This window comes from Cynocephalus volans, chromosome 9, assembly GCF_027409185.1.
Source record: "Cynocephalus volans isolate mCynVol1 chromosome 9, mCynVol1.pri, whole genome shotgun sequence".
NCBI lineage: Eukaryota > Metazoa > Chordata > Mammalia > Dermoptera > Cynocephalidae > Cynocephalus > Cynocephalus volans.
In genome coordinates, this window is record NC_084468.1 from 15,060,888 (window position 1) to 15,077,112 (window position 16,225).

General features: G+C 44.7%; 1 protein-coding gene across 1 annotated transcript in view; it reads right to left on the reverse strand.

Annotated features, from left to right (window-relative positions):
- FAM184B (family with sequence similarity 184 member B) overlaps nt 1-16,225 on the reverse strand; it is a 143,044-nt gene that overhangs the window by 83,915 nt on the left and 42,904 nt on the right. Inside the window, 1 exon segment of the mRNA XM_063108847.1 lies at nt 2,077-2,331. Within this exon segment, the coding sequence (XP_062964917.1) occupies nt 2,077-2,331 (255 nt within the window).

Consider the following 16,225-nt stretch of genomic DNA (forward strand, 5'->3'; position numbering starts at 1 on the left):
CGCCCTGTCGGTCAGGGTGCTAGCAGAAACTATAAAGCTTCAAGAGCCAATCGAGCCTGCTCAAGCTAGGACCAAGCCAAGAGAGCTCACTCCTGACCAGGGAAAAGAATTCATTTAGCGGTTACATCAGCTAACACACTTAGGACCAGAAAAGCTCCTTCAACTAACGAGCCGCACCAGCCTCTCCATCCCGAATCTCCGGTCCACCGTTCAAGAAGTCGCCAATCGGTGTCCGGCTTGTGCCATGACTAATGCGACTACCACCTACCGAGAGACCGGAAAAAGACAACGGGGAGATCGACCCGGCGTATACTGGGAAGTAGACTTTACAGAGGTAAAGCCTGGCCGGTATGGGAACAGGTATCTGCTAGTATTTGTAGATACTTTCTCTGGATGGGTAGAAGCTTTCCCTACCAAAACTGAAACGGCCCTGACTGTATGTAAAAAGATATTAGAAGAAATCCTGCCCCGTTTCGGGATCCCTAAGGTGATCGGGTCAGATAATGGCCCAGCCTTTGTTGCTCAGGTAAGCCAGGGACTGGCCACACAACTGGGAATAAATTGGAAATTACATTGTGCGTATAGGCCCCAGAGCTCAGGTCAAGTAGAGAGAATGAATAGAACCATCAAAGAGACCTTAACTAAATTGGCCTTAGAGACCGGTGGAAAAGACTGGGTGGCCCTCCTTCCCTTAGCGCTGTTCAGAGCCAGGAATACCCCTGGCCAGCTTGGTCTGACCCCTTATGAAATCCTCCACGGGGGACACCCCCCCATACTTGAGTTGGGAGGAACACTGGGTCCCGATGATAACTTTCTTCCTGTCTTATTTACTCACTTAAAGGCTTTAGAAGTTGTAAAAACCCAGATCTGGGACCAGATCAAGGAGGTATACGAGCCAGGTGCCGTGGCCATCCCTCATCCGTTCCAGGTCGGAGACCAAGTGCTGGTCAGACGCCATCGACCCAGCAACCTTGAGCCTCGGTGGAAAGGCCCGTATCTGGTATTGCTGACCACCCCGACCGCAGTAAAAGTTGATGGCATTGCAGCCTGGGTACATGCTTCTCACCTCAAGCCTGCGCCACCCTCCGTACCAGATGAATCCTGGGAGCTGGAGAGGACTGATAATCCTCTTAAGTTGCGCATTCGGCGGCGGCGGAGCAAGCCTACCAAGTAATAACCCTAACCAGCCCAACACCCTCACCTGGCAGGTACTGTCCCAAACTGGAAAGGTTGTCTGGTTCAAGACAGAAGTCCACCCCCTTTGGACTTGGTGGCCCTCCCTTACCCCTGATATATGTGCCCTGGCGGCGGGTCTCGAGGCTTGGGATATTCCAGAAATTGATGCACCGGCCTCTAAAAGAGTCAGGCCTCCTGACTCAAACTATGAAAATGCTTATAACCAGATCAAATAACTCCCCTTGGTTGACCACCCTACTGTCAACCATCGCCGGGCCCCTATTACTCCTCCTTCTGTTGTTCACCCTTGGGCCCTACGTCATCAATAGACTAGTCCAATTCATCAATGATAGGGTAAGTGCAGTTAAGATTCTGGTCCTTAGGCAAAAATACCAAACCTTAAATGGCGAAGATAACTTTTAATTCCGCTCTAAGATTAGAGCGATCCACAAGAGAAATGGGGGAATGAAGGAAGTGCTTTTTACAAGGGTATAGGGAAAATACAGCCAAAAAGTCAAGTTAAGAAACAAGGGGAACAGAGTCAAACAGGATATCTGTGGTTATGCACCTGGGCCCCGGCCCGAGGCAAAGGGCGGATAGTTCCCAGAAATAGACAAGTCAGTTAAAGTTTCAAGAGTGCCCCTCAGCTGTTTCAAGGACTCCCACTTGACCGAAGTTCACCCCTGGCTTGATTTAAACTAACCAATTACCTTGCTTCTCGCTTCTGTACCCGCGCTTTTTGCTATAAAAAGGACCCAGGAGCTCTACTCGGCGCGCCAGTCTTTCGAAAGACTGAGTCGCCCGGGTACCTGTGTGTTCAATAAACCTCTTGTTTTTGCATCCGAAGCCGTGGTCTCGCTGTTCCTTGGGAGGGTCTCCCTGAACTGACTGACTACCCACTGCGGGAGTCTTTCACAGCCTGCACGAAGCCGACTCGGCCCGCGCCTCTTGCGTCAGCCTCTTCTGCAGCTCCAGGGCGCTCTCCAGGGCCTGGATGCGCTGAAGAAGGGGCTCCTCGTGGGCGCGGCCCTGCGCCTGCAGGAGCCTGGCCTCGGTCTCGGCCACCGCGTTCTGCAGCTCCTCCTGGTGCGCTTCCTGCAGCGCCTCCAGGCTGGCCTCGGCCTCATCCTGGCGGGTGTTCAGGGTGTAAATCACCTGCAGGAAAATCAGCAGGCCCCAGTCAGGGCGAGCGGTGTGGGTGTGCGGGAGCGCCGATGTGACCAGAGGTGCCCCTCCATGCTGCTGACTTAGGTTCATCTGCACCAGCAGCAGCTGAGAAGAGCATCTGTGCGGAAGGGATTTGTTAGAAACTGCTCCCGGGAGAAGCCAGTGAGAGAGAAGGGAGTGGGAAAGGGAGGGGTGGAAGCCAAGCAAAAGGGTGACACTGCACAAAGTCCCCAGAGAGGGTCTCTGTGGCGGAACCCCGCAGGGGACCTCTGGAGGACAGTGAGAATCCAGTGAAGAGTTTTAAAGCAGAGAAAAGATGTGATCTCGTTTGTTCAAAAACAAACAAAACCCAAAAAATCTTTGGAATGCAAAAACCCCAACAAAACACTAGAAAATTGAACCCAGCAGTCGATAAAAAGGTTGGCATAACATCTGAAAATCAGCCAATGTAATACCCCACATCAATAGTACAAAGGACAAAAATCACAGGGTTGTCTTGACCCAGGAAAAACATTTGACAAAAGTCAACATCCTTTCATGGTAAAAACACTTAACAAGCTAGAAACAGAAGGAAACCTCCTCAACCTGATAAAGGGCATGTATGAAAAACCCACAGCTAACATCATACTCGATGGTGAAGGACTGAAAGCTTTCCCCATTAGATCAGGAACAAGACAAGGATGGCTACTCTTTCCACTTCTAAAACGAAAGGAAAAAAAAAAAAAAAAAAGAATGCCTTCTTTGCTGTGTGGAGAATAGAATGAAGAAAGACAGGTACACAGTGGGAAATAAGAAGTCAAGAGTCCCTCCCATCCTGTTGACCTGAGCAACAGGCAGATGTTTGCTGAAATGGAAAAAACTGTAGGTAGAACAGGTGTGGAGAAGAAACAATTTTATGAAACAGGAGGAATAAGTTCAAGAGATCAATTATAAAACATGGTTACTATAGTCAATAATAATATATTGTATATTTGAAATTTGCTGAGAGTAGATTTTGAGTGGTCTCACCACACACACACAAAAGATAAGTATGTGAGCTAATGCATATGTTAATTAGCTTGATTTAGCCATTCCATGATGTATACATATTTCAAAACATCACGTTGTACACTACATATATACAATTTTTATTTGTGGATTAAATCATAATTTTAAAAATAAATTTTAAAATAGAAATTTAAAGACACATGTAAAAAAAGAATTCTATGCTGGATGTGTTAAATTTGATATACCTCTATGTAGACACCTATTGGAAATGGTGCTAAGGCAACTAGATAAATGTCTTGGGCTTAGAGGAGCAAGCCAGAGCTAGAGTGAAGGAAATATGGAATTGGGAGAGTTTTGATGTTGCTACTGTTTGCTTGATGAGAGATTCCCGAGCATATATGCATGATGATGGGAACCACCCTGTAGAGAATCCAGAAGCTGAAGGCCCAGAAATAACAACAAAGGTAACAAAGAATAAAGATAAATAAAAGTAATAAAGATAACAAAGGGTCAAAATCCCTGAGAAGGGCAGCCCACAGAGATTGGTTTTGAGAGCAAGATAGAGCAGAGGGAAGGAAGAAATGGGCACAGGTGTGTGGCCCTGGTGACAGGAGAATGAGGAAGCTCTCTCCTTGTAGAGGTGAGAAGGTGGCTTCTACTATCTCAGTGAGGACTGAGGTTAGGTCATTAACAAACAGCGTGCTGAGTTAGGGACAGGAAGGAAGCATGGGAGGTTTGAGGGGTGAGAAGTTGTGGACTAGTTTTGGGGCAGAGGGAGGTGGGTAGTTTACATCACAGGGCAGCAAGGAAGGGGTGTGTTTTAGTCCGTTTTGTGTCACTATAACAGAAATACCTGAGACTGGGTAATTTATAAAGCAAAGAGGTTTATTTGGCTTACGATTCCAGGATAGCTGCATCTGGCATGGGCCTCAGGCTGCTTCTACTCATGGTGGAAAAGTGGCAGCAGCTGGCAGGTACAAGCAGATCACATGGCAAGAGGAAGTAACAGAGAGAAGCAAGAGGTGCCAGGGTCCTATAAACAACCAGCTCTCGCGGGAACTAATAGAGCAAGAACTCACTCATTACTCCCCCCTCCCCCAGGGAGAGCATTAATCCATTCATGAGGGATCCGCCCCCATGACTCAATCAGTTTCCAACACTGCCACATTGGGGATCAAATTTCCACATGAGTTTTGGAGGGGACAACACATCCAAACTCCATCAGTGTGCTTAATGATAGTTCTCTGCTGTGTTGTGAGATTTTCCTCAGCTATGTGCATCTGAACAAGTTCAAGGAAGGAGGGATGGTTTATCAAGGGCTGGGGTTTTACTTGGCAAGTATGACAGAAGGAGAGAAGGACAGGGCAGTCGAAGTGTTTTCAAGAGCTGACAAACTGAAAGGATGAGGCACAGGCAGTTTTTTGGTGACGAAAAGGTCAAGGGTGTGGCAAGAGACATGTGTGGCTGAGGCAGAGTCAAGGAAAAGATCACTGGAGATGAGGAGGTCCAGAAAATGAGAAATCAAGGGGCTGTTTAAGGGCTATTTTAAGTGTTCTTATTGCAAAAAAATAAGAATATGAGGTTACGCTTATGTTAAATAGCTTGACTTAGCCATTCTGTAATGTATACATACACCAAAACATGGTGTTGCACACCCATAAATGTGTAGAATTTTTACCTGTCAACTTAAAAATTCCTCATTTTCATTTTTGCCTGCTTCATATGCCATTGTAGGATGTGCTATAGTATATTTCTCTGTCTCCTACTGATATATATTAAGTTTTTCTGTGGAAGATTATCTACATGTTTCTTATTTCACCATTATTAAGTAAAATTATCTTTACTCCTTTTCCCATTTCTGCCAGTAAACCTGAGATCTGCTTTTTGCTTATAAATGCAACTAATGAATTTCAAGAGCCTGGCATGAAGAAAACTCAAGTCTTCCTAATTAATACAGGATGCTCAGGAAGAGATGAATTAGGTGTCTCTGCTCTCTGTGGAAGGGAGGTGACATGCCATTTAGTGTCATAAAATTAGTTTGAAGAATTTTGAGAACATTTGCAAGCACCAAACTTGTCTTCCTGCACAACTTGGAGACATGTGAGTGTTCATGATCGTGACCATGGCAGGGGCACTCCGGGGTCTGCTCCACTGGTACATTTGCTACCCTCACAACATCCTCTTTTGTTCCACCTTCTCTGCTCCCTTCCTCTCACTATACTTGCTCAGCGAGCTTGACCCCTCTATCTTCTTCCAATCCAACAGTGTATTTTTGTCTTAGCATCTCTCCTTTTTAAGCCTAGACCCTATGGTCAGTCATTTCAGTTGCATTCTTACTGACATCTTCAAGTCCCCTGCCCACTTCAACTTTAGCCTTACATCCTTGGCATTCTGAACACCAGATCAACCCAGCCCCCCCAGTCCTTGTCAAATACTACTAACTTGTACTTAGGATTTCCAGCCTTGTCTGTGCTCTCCATGCTTATACCATTTAATTGATTTCCCTCATAATAATTCTCTATTCTCTTCCCCCATAGATGTGTTTTCAATTCTGTACCATGTTTCTTAGGACCTAATTCCTGGACCTCTTCTGCTTTCCTGGACCATAATTCCTGGACCTCTCCTGCTCTCCTAGCAGACAGTCTTGTCTCCTGCTTTTTATTGAAGGAATGATTAAGTGCTTGGCCTCCTGATTTGGAGTTCCAGCTTCTCTACCTCCTAACTGAAGAGCTTGGGCAGGTGATTCAACCTCTCTGGAGCTCAGTTTCCTAACTGTAAGAGGGGATAACCATAGCATCAACCTCCTAGGTCGTATGCATGCTATCTCATCTCACTGGGCCTCTGTTTCCTCATTTGTAAAAGAGGGAGAATAAAGCTCCTGCTTGATAAGGTTACACCAGGACTGAATGAGATAATGCTGTAAGCATGTAGCATGGTGCCTGGCTCACAGTAAGCACCCGCTGAAACACGACTCTTCCTATGATGATTGTCCATGGGGCACTTTAAGCCCAACAGAGGTTTTTGTGGCGATGGTATTTCTTGTAATGAAGGCAGTGTGGTAGAACTGATGGGGCTGGGGTCATCTGGAATGAGAGAGACCTAGATTTTATTCTTCCTTGTAGTGTTGCAGAACGAACTTGGCAAGGGAAACTGCAGATACTCAGAAGGTTGGAGAACCAGGAAGTTTATTATGCTAGTGGGACCCAGGTGAACTCATGTTCCAAAATTCTGGGACCCTGAGTGCAGGCAGGGTTACAGTTTTATACTTTTCTTAGGCAGGCATGCAGGCTTTCATATTGGTCCTGTCCGTATCTAGGCAAAGTCACACAGAACGGGGACTTGAGCAGGCAGCTGTGCAGAAGCAGGAAGTGCAGTTACGGTTACACAAGTCACACAGACTAGGGTCTTGAGCAGGCAGCTTCTCTGAAACAGGCAGGCCGTAGGGTTACAGAAGCTGAAGATGCAAACAACTGATTACTCACTAAACCAACTCTCAGGGGCTTTTTGCAAATAAGCACTTTCCAGCTGCAAGGTTACATGAACAAAGGGCCTTAGTTAAAATCACTTTTTAGACCCCAGCAGTAGCAGGGATTGCTGGTATGCCAAGTATGTCTCCTTCATCCTTAGAAATAGTACCCCTAGCTCTTTTGTAGGCAAGTTGCTACATTTCTCAGTCTCCCTTCCAGCTCAGAGCAGCCACGTGACCAAGGTCTGGCCAGTTGGATATAAGTAAAAGCATCATAACTTCTTCCGGGCAGTCATTCTGGATCATGAAATGGATGCCGTGGGCTACGGTTGGCAGAATGTCGAATAAGAGGAGCCAGGGTCTCCGACACAGAGGAAGGACATGCCAGCCCTGGACTGATTCCAGCCAAACTGCATCTGGTCTTTCTGTCAATCACAGACATACCTAATTCTATTTGATAGGTATACCTTCTGACTCTATAATTGCTCAAATTATTTCACTTCTCCAAGACTCAGTTTTCTTGCCTGTAAAACAGAGATAACCCAGACCTGGATTTTGTGAGGATCAAATTGGATTACGTCTCTCAAGAGCCGGGCACATAGTAGGTACTCATTAAATATTTCTTTCTTCTCTCCTCTCACCCCATCCCCTCAAAAGAAAATGTCCCTTGTTTTTAGAGACATGATCTCCCCCAACGCACACGCAACTTCTGAAATTGTTGAGCATACTTGGAGCAGACCCGCCCTCCTCCTGGGCTGGGAGCCTTGCAGGGCACTTGGCAACCCTTCCCCCACCACCTGCTTGCTTTCTTTCACTCACCACCTGCTACACTGGAACACCAAAGTGACTAGACCAAGCCTCATTTATAAATCCACCTCCTCAGGAAGAGTCCAGCAACAGAATCCATCAAGGGACATGAATAATTCAGCAGCCAAGAGAAGTACCTAGCTAGTCAGGAAATCTTCCCAAGAGTTTTAGAAATCCACTGCTAATGGTTTCACTTCAGAGAAAATTTCAGCAGAAGGCCTGTTAGGGTCTTAGAGGTTGAGCATTGTAGGTTTAACAAAGCTCATAATTAATGGCTTAGAAGCATCGGATCCTGAGGAAAGTTTCCATCAAGTTTGGCAGCAGGAGTCAGAATGGAAATGGAAAATGAAAAAAGGAAATAATATTTGTTGAGTACCCAGAGTATGACATCACTGGGCCAGGTAATTTGCATATGTTTTTTCAATTACTCTTCTAACATTTATATAAAGTGGACATTCTTATACTTAGTCTTATTTTATAAAGGGGGCTAACTTCACATATCGGGATGAGATAGCTTTAGAGCCTGCTGGGCCTGGGCACACATCGTAGCTCCACCTCTTTCTATCTGTGTGACTTCCAGTAAGTTATTGAGCCTCTCTGAGTCTAGCAATGCCTGCCTCACAGCTTTGTGTGGAGATTAAATAGCATAATGAACCTGAAACCCTTACAGCATTCCTAGCACACATTAACTACTCAAGAAATGCCATGTCATTATTTTTCCTATTACTGATACTGCCAAAAGTCACTGAGCTAAAATGTGAAGGCGCTGTAATTCAAACCCCAATCCTTCTGGATCCAAAGTTAAAAGAGATAAAACCATACCTTGTTTAGAGAAAAGCTGGTAACATTCTTTCACTCAGAGTTTTTGTAGCACTTACTATAGGCCAGGCATGGTGCTAGACACTGGAAAAACAGAACTAATAAGATACCCTGTTGATAGGCTTACAGGCTAGCAGAGTGTGGTAGGCTACATTATTTGTCCACATTGTCTTTTCTCTTCCCTCCCCTGCCTGGCCATGGCTCTTCCCACTCTGTGAATGGCATTTACTTTTCTTCTCTATTGATGTTGGGCTTGGAGTTGTAAGTTGCTTTGGCCAATGGAATGTGAGTGGACTTGTTGCAAGCAGAGGCTTTAAATGTGTTTCTGCATTTTGGCTTGCTCTCTGTGCTTCTACCATTGCCAAGAGAAATGTATGTGCAGGGTGGCCACTGGACCGAGAATGACAGACACATGGAGCAAGCTGGACCCCAACCCAAAAATCTGGAATTAGCCTGGCTCAGCCAAACCCAACTGAGAACAGCTGAACAGCAGCCAACCTGAGCACAAATAAATCACTGTTGTAGCCACTGGGATGTTAGAGTTGTTTGCTACACAACATTATTGCAGGAAAATCTGATTATTTCACAAAGAGAGATAGACAAGTAGGCCAATTAGTATGTATAGGGGTATCTGGAGAGCTTTGCTAGAAGGCTGCAGAGGCAGGGAGAGAGGTGCAAAGGAGGGAAGGATCACATTGCTCACGTTATTCTCCCCCTGGTCTCCTGCATCATCATTAATGGATCACTCTCATCAACATAGAAATGTGCTGTAATTTTTATCATTAACAAAATCATTTTATTGATCCCACGTTGCCCATTTTTCTGCACCCCTTTCTAGCAAACTCCTGTAATGCTTTATTTATTCCCATTGTCACTAATTTCTCACCTCTCCTTCTCTTTTGAATCTTCTCTAGTCAGGCTTTCACTCCAACTAGCACAACCAAATAGCTCATTAAAGTCACTAGTAACCTCAGTGTTGCTAAAACAATAGCCAATAAAAGCTCCTCCTGGAAACATATTGTCCTCACTGGGCTTCCAGGATACAACTCCCTCCTACTGACCACTGACCACCTCTTCTCATGTCCTTAGCTAGTTAGTTCCTCATCTCTCATCCTTCAGATAGGAGTGCCCCTGAGCTTAGTCCTCAGACTGTTTCTCCTCTCTGCAAACTTCCCTTGGGGTCTCATCCAATCTCATAATTTTATGCAGGCTCTATTTCCTAATGACTCCCAAATTTATACGGCCAGCTACACCTGTCACCTGAACATCAGACTCATGTATTCTGTTGGTCACCAACATCTCCACTTGGATATCTAACATGCATCTCAAATTTAATTCTGTATTTTTTCTTCAAAACCTGCTCTTCCCATAATATTCCTCATCTCATTTCATGCAACTCCCTTCTTCTAATTGCTTAGGTCGAAAATTTTGGAGTTGATCAATAAGCACATCAAAAGATGCTCAACATCACTAATCACTAGGGAAATGAAAATCAAAACCACACTGAGATACTACTTTACACTCACTAGGATGGCTGTCATCAAAAAAGAGAAAAGCCTGGCTGGTTACTGAGTTGGTTAGAGCACGGTGTTATAACACCAAGGTCAAGGATTATGATCCCCTTACTGGCCAGCCGCCAATAACAACAACAACAACAATAATAACAATAATAATAATAAATGTTGGTGAGAATGTGGAGAAATCAGAGCCCTTGTGCATTGCTGGTGGGAATGTAAAAGGTGCAGCCATTATGGAAAATAGCGTGGAGGCTCCTCAAAATATTAAACAAAGAATAACCATACGATCCAGCAATTCCACTTGTTTGTCTCTCCCTCTAGAACATGAGTTATATGCAGGGGGAGTTTTTTTGCCAAGTTTGCTACTAGATCCCAAAACAATGGCCGGCGCATGGAAAGGACTGTGTAAACATTTGTGGAATGAATGGGATACCTCCCCATCCTAGCAGAAAACGCATCAGAGTACAGAGCATACTTGAGTTCGGTTTGGAAAGATGAGCAAATGTCAGCCAGGTAGACAGGAAGGGGAAGAAAATACAGGTGGGGTGGGTACTGTTGAGTGGGAAGTGGCACAAAGGCATGAAATGGAGTGAACTGTGAGGGGAAAGGCACGGGAAGTCCTCCTGGACAGAGCTGGGGTAAGGGGCATTGGCAGGGATGGGAGGGACCGTATGACACCGTTACTGACAGACCAGGCTCTGAATGCTGGATGGGGTCAGACACTCAGGGATACAGCGCCCATGTCAAGGAGTTTATACTTTATCATGTTTACACAGCACAAGGAGATCAGGTACACTCCCAGGCCCTGCTGCAGAGATCCCGATGTCTGGGGGCAGTCCAGGGATCTGTGTTTTTAACATTTAGTTGCAAAGGGCCTCAGACTCTGAAAGCCAGATGGGTGCATATTTGGGGCAATTGTGGTATGTTTTATGCAGGAAGTTTTTTTTCACAGAATTTGGCCTCTTGGGAGTTGTGCGGAATAAAACTCCATTTCATAATTTTTGGACTCACTGCCCTGATTGCAGATCACAGTGTATATGTGTTGTGCTCTTTTACCTGCCCATAATCCTACCGACTAGGCCAATTGTCGAGCTAGGGCTTGGTCTGGAGCTCACAGACCCCTCAAGCTCATTGTCCAGATTGGGTCACAAACCCTTCACATGCCAGGCTGGGTCACCAGACCCCTCACATGCAGGTCCATGAGCTAGGTAACCGGCAAAAAGGTCCTTGGAGCCGTAGGATTGAGAGCGTGGCCATGCACGCAGTGGAGGCCTGAGGCAGACACCAGCCAAGCCACGGTACTGCACATGTGCACTAACTCCACCCAGATGCACAATTTTCTTACAAAGAATGTGCTGCACCACCCCCAACCACAACTAAGGGGAGGGGGCCTGATTAAATTATTCTACTTTCCCAACAATATGCCAATGGAGGCAGGAAGAGGAGTTAAGAGGGGGTGGGGGAACAGAGGCTGTAATTAGACCCTGGGAAAGGGGACAGGGCTTGTGTTTGAGAGCTGTCAGTGAGGAAGTACTGCAGGGCCAGTGACTCTCGAGGGTGGAGTGGAGGAGAGGGAAGTGTCCACAGGATTCTCCCTCTTGTGTGGCTGGGGATAGCCACCCATGCCAACTCGAAAGCATAGCATCCTGGGACCCCAGACCATCAAAAGGCCACAGTTGCTGCTCTTGATTCACATCCCTGCATACAGAGAGAAGCCTAATTTTTCTGGCACCAAGTCAGAAAAGAGGACTAGCTAAATCTCCAGAAGAAAGCCCTAAATTTGGGTGCTGAAACATCCGGGAAGAGCAGGGGTTATGTGGTTGCTGTCCCTTCCTTTATGGAAATGGGCTGGAACAGGTCCCAGACAAGGCTGGGATCCTTCAAGCAATTGTGCTTGAAATGGATTTCTAGATGGATCCAAGATACTAATTAAAATCTCATCACTACCCATCAGAGAGCCGTTGCTAGGCACCAAGCTGCACATGGCATTGAACTGTAAGACATAAACTGAGTAATTGAAACTCAACTGTTTCCCAAACCAATTTAGACTGAGACTTAGCCAAAAGGTGAAGGCTCTCAGGAAGGCTCTTAATTAGAGCCCCTTCCTCTTACAGGCCCAGCCCAATACTCATACAAGGACAAAGTCCTGCCTTCCTTCCAAGGAGTTTCACTGGCTGCATCAGATGGGGGACCCAGAAAGGGACCATCTTGTCTATTTCAAATATCAAATGACTTGTTTAGAAGTTTTTGGAGTGCTCCCTTGGTTGGCCAACCTGGACAATAAATTCATATGTGTGAATAATACTTCTTTTATGAACAAAAACAATACAAAGAAATCTTCTTACTATCTCTAACTGGAAATATTTTGACAGAGAAATAATCCAAGCAGGAACATCCTATAACCTATAAACCTTTAACCATGCACAGAAAAGGAATTGTGTGAACTCAAAAGCAGACATAGCAGCTCTTCAAGTTCACCTGTTTACATCAGTCCACCTTTTATCTCTACTTGTTCTACCAGGAGCATATGTAGGAATACACAGTTCATGACAGCCCTCTATGGCAAGGACCTCACAAAGTCAGGAACAGATTAAGTTAAAATTAAAAGGATATAAAAATGAAGATGCAACATAGTTTCAAGCTTGTTTTAAAATTACATACATGCATATACATCTAGAAAGAAAAGGCTTAAGAAAACACAAAAACAGGGCCCGTCTGTTAGCTCAGTTGGTTAGACTGCCACCTTGTAAGACCAAGGTCAAGGTTTTAAATCCCCTTACCAGCTAGCTGCCAAAAAAGTAACCAATTTTTCTACTTCTTTTTGCTTTTGTGCACTCCCCAATTTTTCTGTGATGAGTGTGCACTTCCATTATAAACAGAAAAAAATCATAGTTTTTTTTAAAGCTAGGGATATACCATCAAAATGTTCTGTGTCAGTTAATCCACATACTCGTAAGTGACACAATATAATTATAAGCCTGAGACACAAACGCTACAAGGAGAAACAGATCCTGACAAGGAAGCGCCAAGTCCTGAGGCCTCCCAGCCCAGCAGGTCTGGCCTTGGCTGTGTTGCTCCACTTGGCTGGTGAGGAACAGAAGTTGGTTTATTTTGGATTTAGCAGACCAATTACGGTAAATATGTTGTCTTTTCCATTAAGGACCTCAGTTCTGTGGAGGAAAAGCGTTTAAATGAGTCTTCCTGCTATGGATGTAATGAGGAGTGAAAGGTGCCTCCTGAAGCTTCGATCCAGGAGACAGGGAACCACAGACCACAGACAAACGACGGAGGCCATGATGGTGGTGGCCACTCTGTGCTTTTAGAAATAAGCTCTTGAACCCTTGAGCTCACATAAACTTTTTCTGGGAATGAATGGAATAACAGTAAGAACATTTGGCTTTTGTAAAATTGAGGGCAAGCTTGCTCTCTGTATTGCCTAGAAACTTCTGGAATCATTTCCTCCAAACCACCCTTCCTGTAGCTACTCTACTTCATGTCCCTTTCACGCCTTGGTTGCTAGAGTATTCTTTCTAAATCGAAGAGCTGACTAAAGGCAGTTTTAATACTCCTGGGAGGCGCCTCACCAATCACAGCAGGGGCTCTCAACCACTACCTGCCCCAGCATACCTGAGGCTAGGATAAGAGGGACTGCAGAGCCTGCTGGCCGTGTGGGGCAGGGTCATGACACCTTTGTGTCCAGATGCAAAACACTGGGCCAGGCAACTAGCAGGCACACAGTAGGTCCTCAGTGAGAGGTACGAGCAGGGACTGTTGGTTATTCACCACTGTGTCCTCAACGCCTTGTCCAGAATTCAACAGATGGTAAGAGAATGAATGATGAAAACATAAATGAAGAATTCTGTATGACGGAAAGGGAACACCATTCAGGTGTGTTATATGCAAATGGAATTATGCAATGCTGCCTGGGAAGAAAAGGTTATGTGCCTCGGATTGAGTGTCCCCCCAGACTTGAACCCCTCTGTGACAGTGTTAAGAGGGTGGGAGATCCCATTATGGTAATCGAAAGGTGGGGCCTTGAAGAGGTGATTAGAGTGTAGGACCATGTCATAGTGAATGGATTAAAAATGGTGGTCAGGGGCATGTCTTGGAGGGCTTAAAAGGAGAGAGAAAGAGGAAGTTAGTCTTTCTCTCTTTCTGCACCACCATTTCACAATGTGATACTCTTCCACCACTGTAGCCACCACAAAGGCTCTTGCCAGATGTGTTCCCTGGACTTTGGGCTTCTCACCCTCAGAAACTGTAAGCAATAAATTTTGTTTTCTTTACAAATCACTCAGTTCCAGGTATTTTGTTATAAGCAACAGAAATGGACTAATATAGCATGTAATTTAATCCCCATCTAGCTGATAAAAAAAAAATTCAATTTGGTGATGTTATTCATCCAAGACAATAAAATCAGAAACTAGTAGAAACTATTCTTCAATATACATTTAATGAACACTGAGTATGTATCAGGCCCTAGATGCAGAGCTCTTTTCACTCAGTTCAAACCTAATAGCTATCCACGGGGTTACACAAACTCCTATTAGCACCTTCTGAAGGCGAGAATCTGGGAGGTTGCCAATGTGGAGTTAAATAATAAAGTTAAATGTAAAATCAACTCCATTTTCACTAATGGTGACAGGCTTCTTTCTCTTGGCTGAGTTCCCTGAGCCAGTCAGAACGTCTGTCAGTGCTAGAGGGCAGAAAATGGTATTTAGTAAGTACATCCTTCTGAAAGTCCCTTCTTTGCTTTCAAAGAAAGGAAGAACAATCCAGCAGTTATGAAATAACGCCCACTCGGCATGTGTTGGCATACTTCTTTACCAGTATAAGTATGTGATGTCCCTTTTAGAATAATGGTTTTAGCAACCAAATCCTGCAAAGGTACAGATTTGCTAACAAGGACTCTTCTAGATACACAAACAGAAACCCAGATCCACTAGCTTGAGTAAAAGGAAATTTATTGGCTCATGTATCTGAAAAGCCCAGGGCCAGTGCTGGCTTGACGTGTCATTTTGACTCTATCTCTTTCCACCTTATAGTTTGCTTTCCTCTGAGTTGGCTTTATTCTTTGGCAGGTTCCTGACAAAGAAGCCACATGCAGCTTAGATGATATATATTTTTAAATAATTTATTTATTTTTAATTAATAGGTATTTATTGTACATATTTATGAGGTACAGTTATATTTCAATACATATACACAATGTGTGATGCTCAAATTGGGGTAATTAGCATATTCATCATCACAGAACTTTATCATTTCTCCGTGATGAGAACATTTGAGAAAATACAATAAATTGTTGTCAATTATAGATGCCTAGTACTTCTGTAGACTACTAGACATTACTTTTCTTATCTAGCTGTAATTTTTTGTCCATAAACCAACCTCTCTCTAGCCCCCCTCCCCTTCCCAGCCTCTAGTAACGACAATTCTATTCTACTAAAAATTCAACTTTTTTTAGTTCTCTCATGAGAACATGCAATATCTATCTTTCTGTGCCTGACTTATTTCATGTACAATAATGTCCTCCAGTCTCATCCATGCTGTGGCAATTAACAAGGTTAAAAAAATAAAAATAAAAAAACAACAGGCTGGCTAGTTAGCTCAGTTGGTTAGAGCACAGCCTTGTAACAACAAGGTCAAGGATTTGGATCCCTGTACTGGTCAGCTGCAAAACAAAACAGAAAAGAAAAAAAAAAAGATCACGTTTTACCAGCTTAGCATACCCTAGGAAAGAGAGCTCCTCTCTGTTAACAGTTCCAACAAAAGCCTCAAAGCTAACTCTATCCACCCTACCAGGGTCATGGGTCTAACACCGATTGATCCCTGTGGCTAATGGGATAGAATATGCTGATCGGATAATTTCAGGTGATGTGTGATCCAGGAGATGAGTTGACCTGCCTCAACCACATGGACTGCTGATTGAGGCAGGGTACATGGCCAGTATCTCAAAGAAAATTAGAAGTCTGGTCTCAGAAGAATGGATACAGTGTCAGCAAGAACAGGTGGTGTCTGCTGCAGCCAATATTCTCGACCCTTCTAAGTAAACCCAATGCAGTTCACTGAGCACCAACTTCAGAAGTGGAGGAGATGGGACAAAGATTAGGACTTGGTCCCTACTCTCACAGAGGACATGAGAAGCAGGCGTGCACACACACAAGATCATGTAAAATGTCCTGGTGGAAAGGGGGCGCAGGCTCAAGGCTCTGGGGTGCTGGGGGAAGTACAGAGAGCCGGGTTCCAACGCCCAGGTCTGCATCTCTCAAGCCGCGTGACCTTA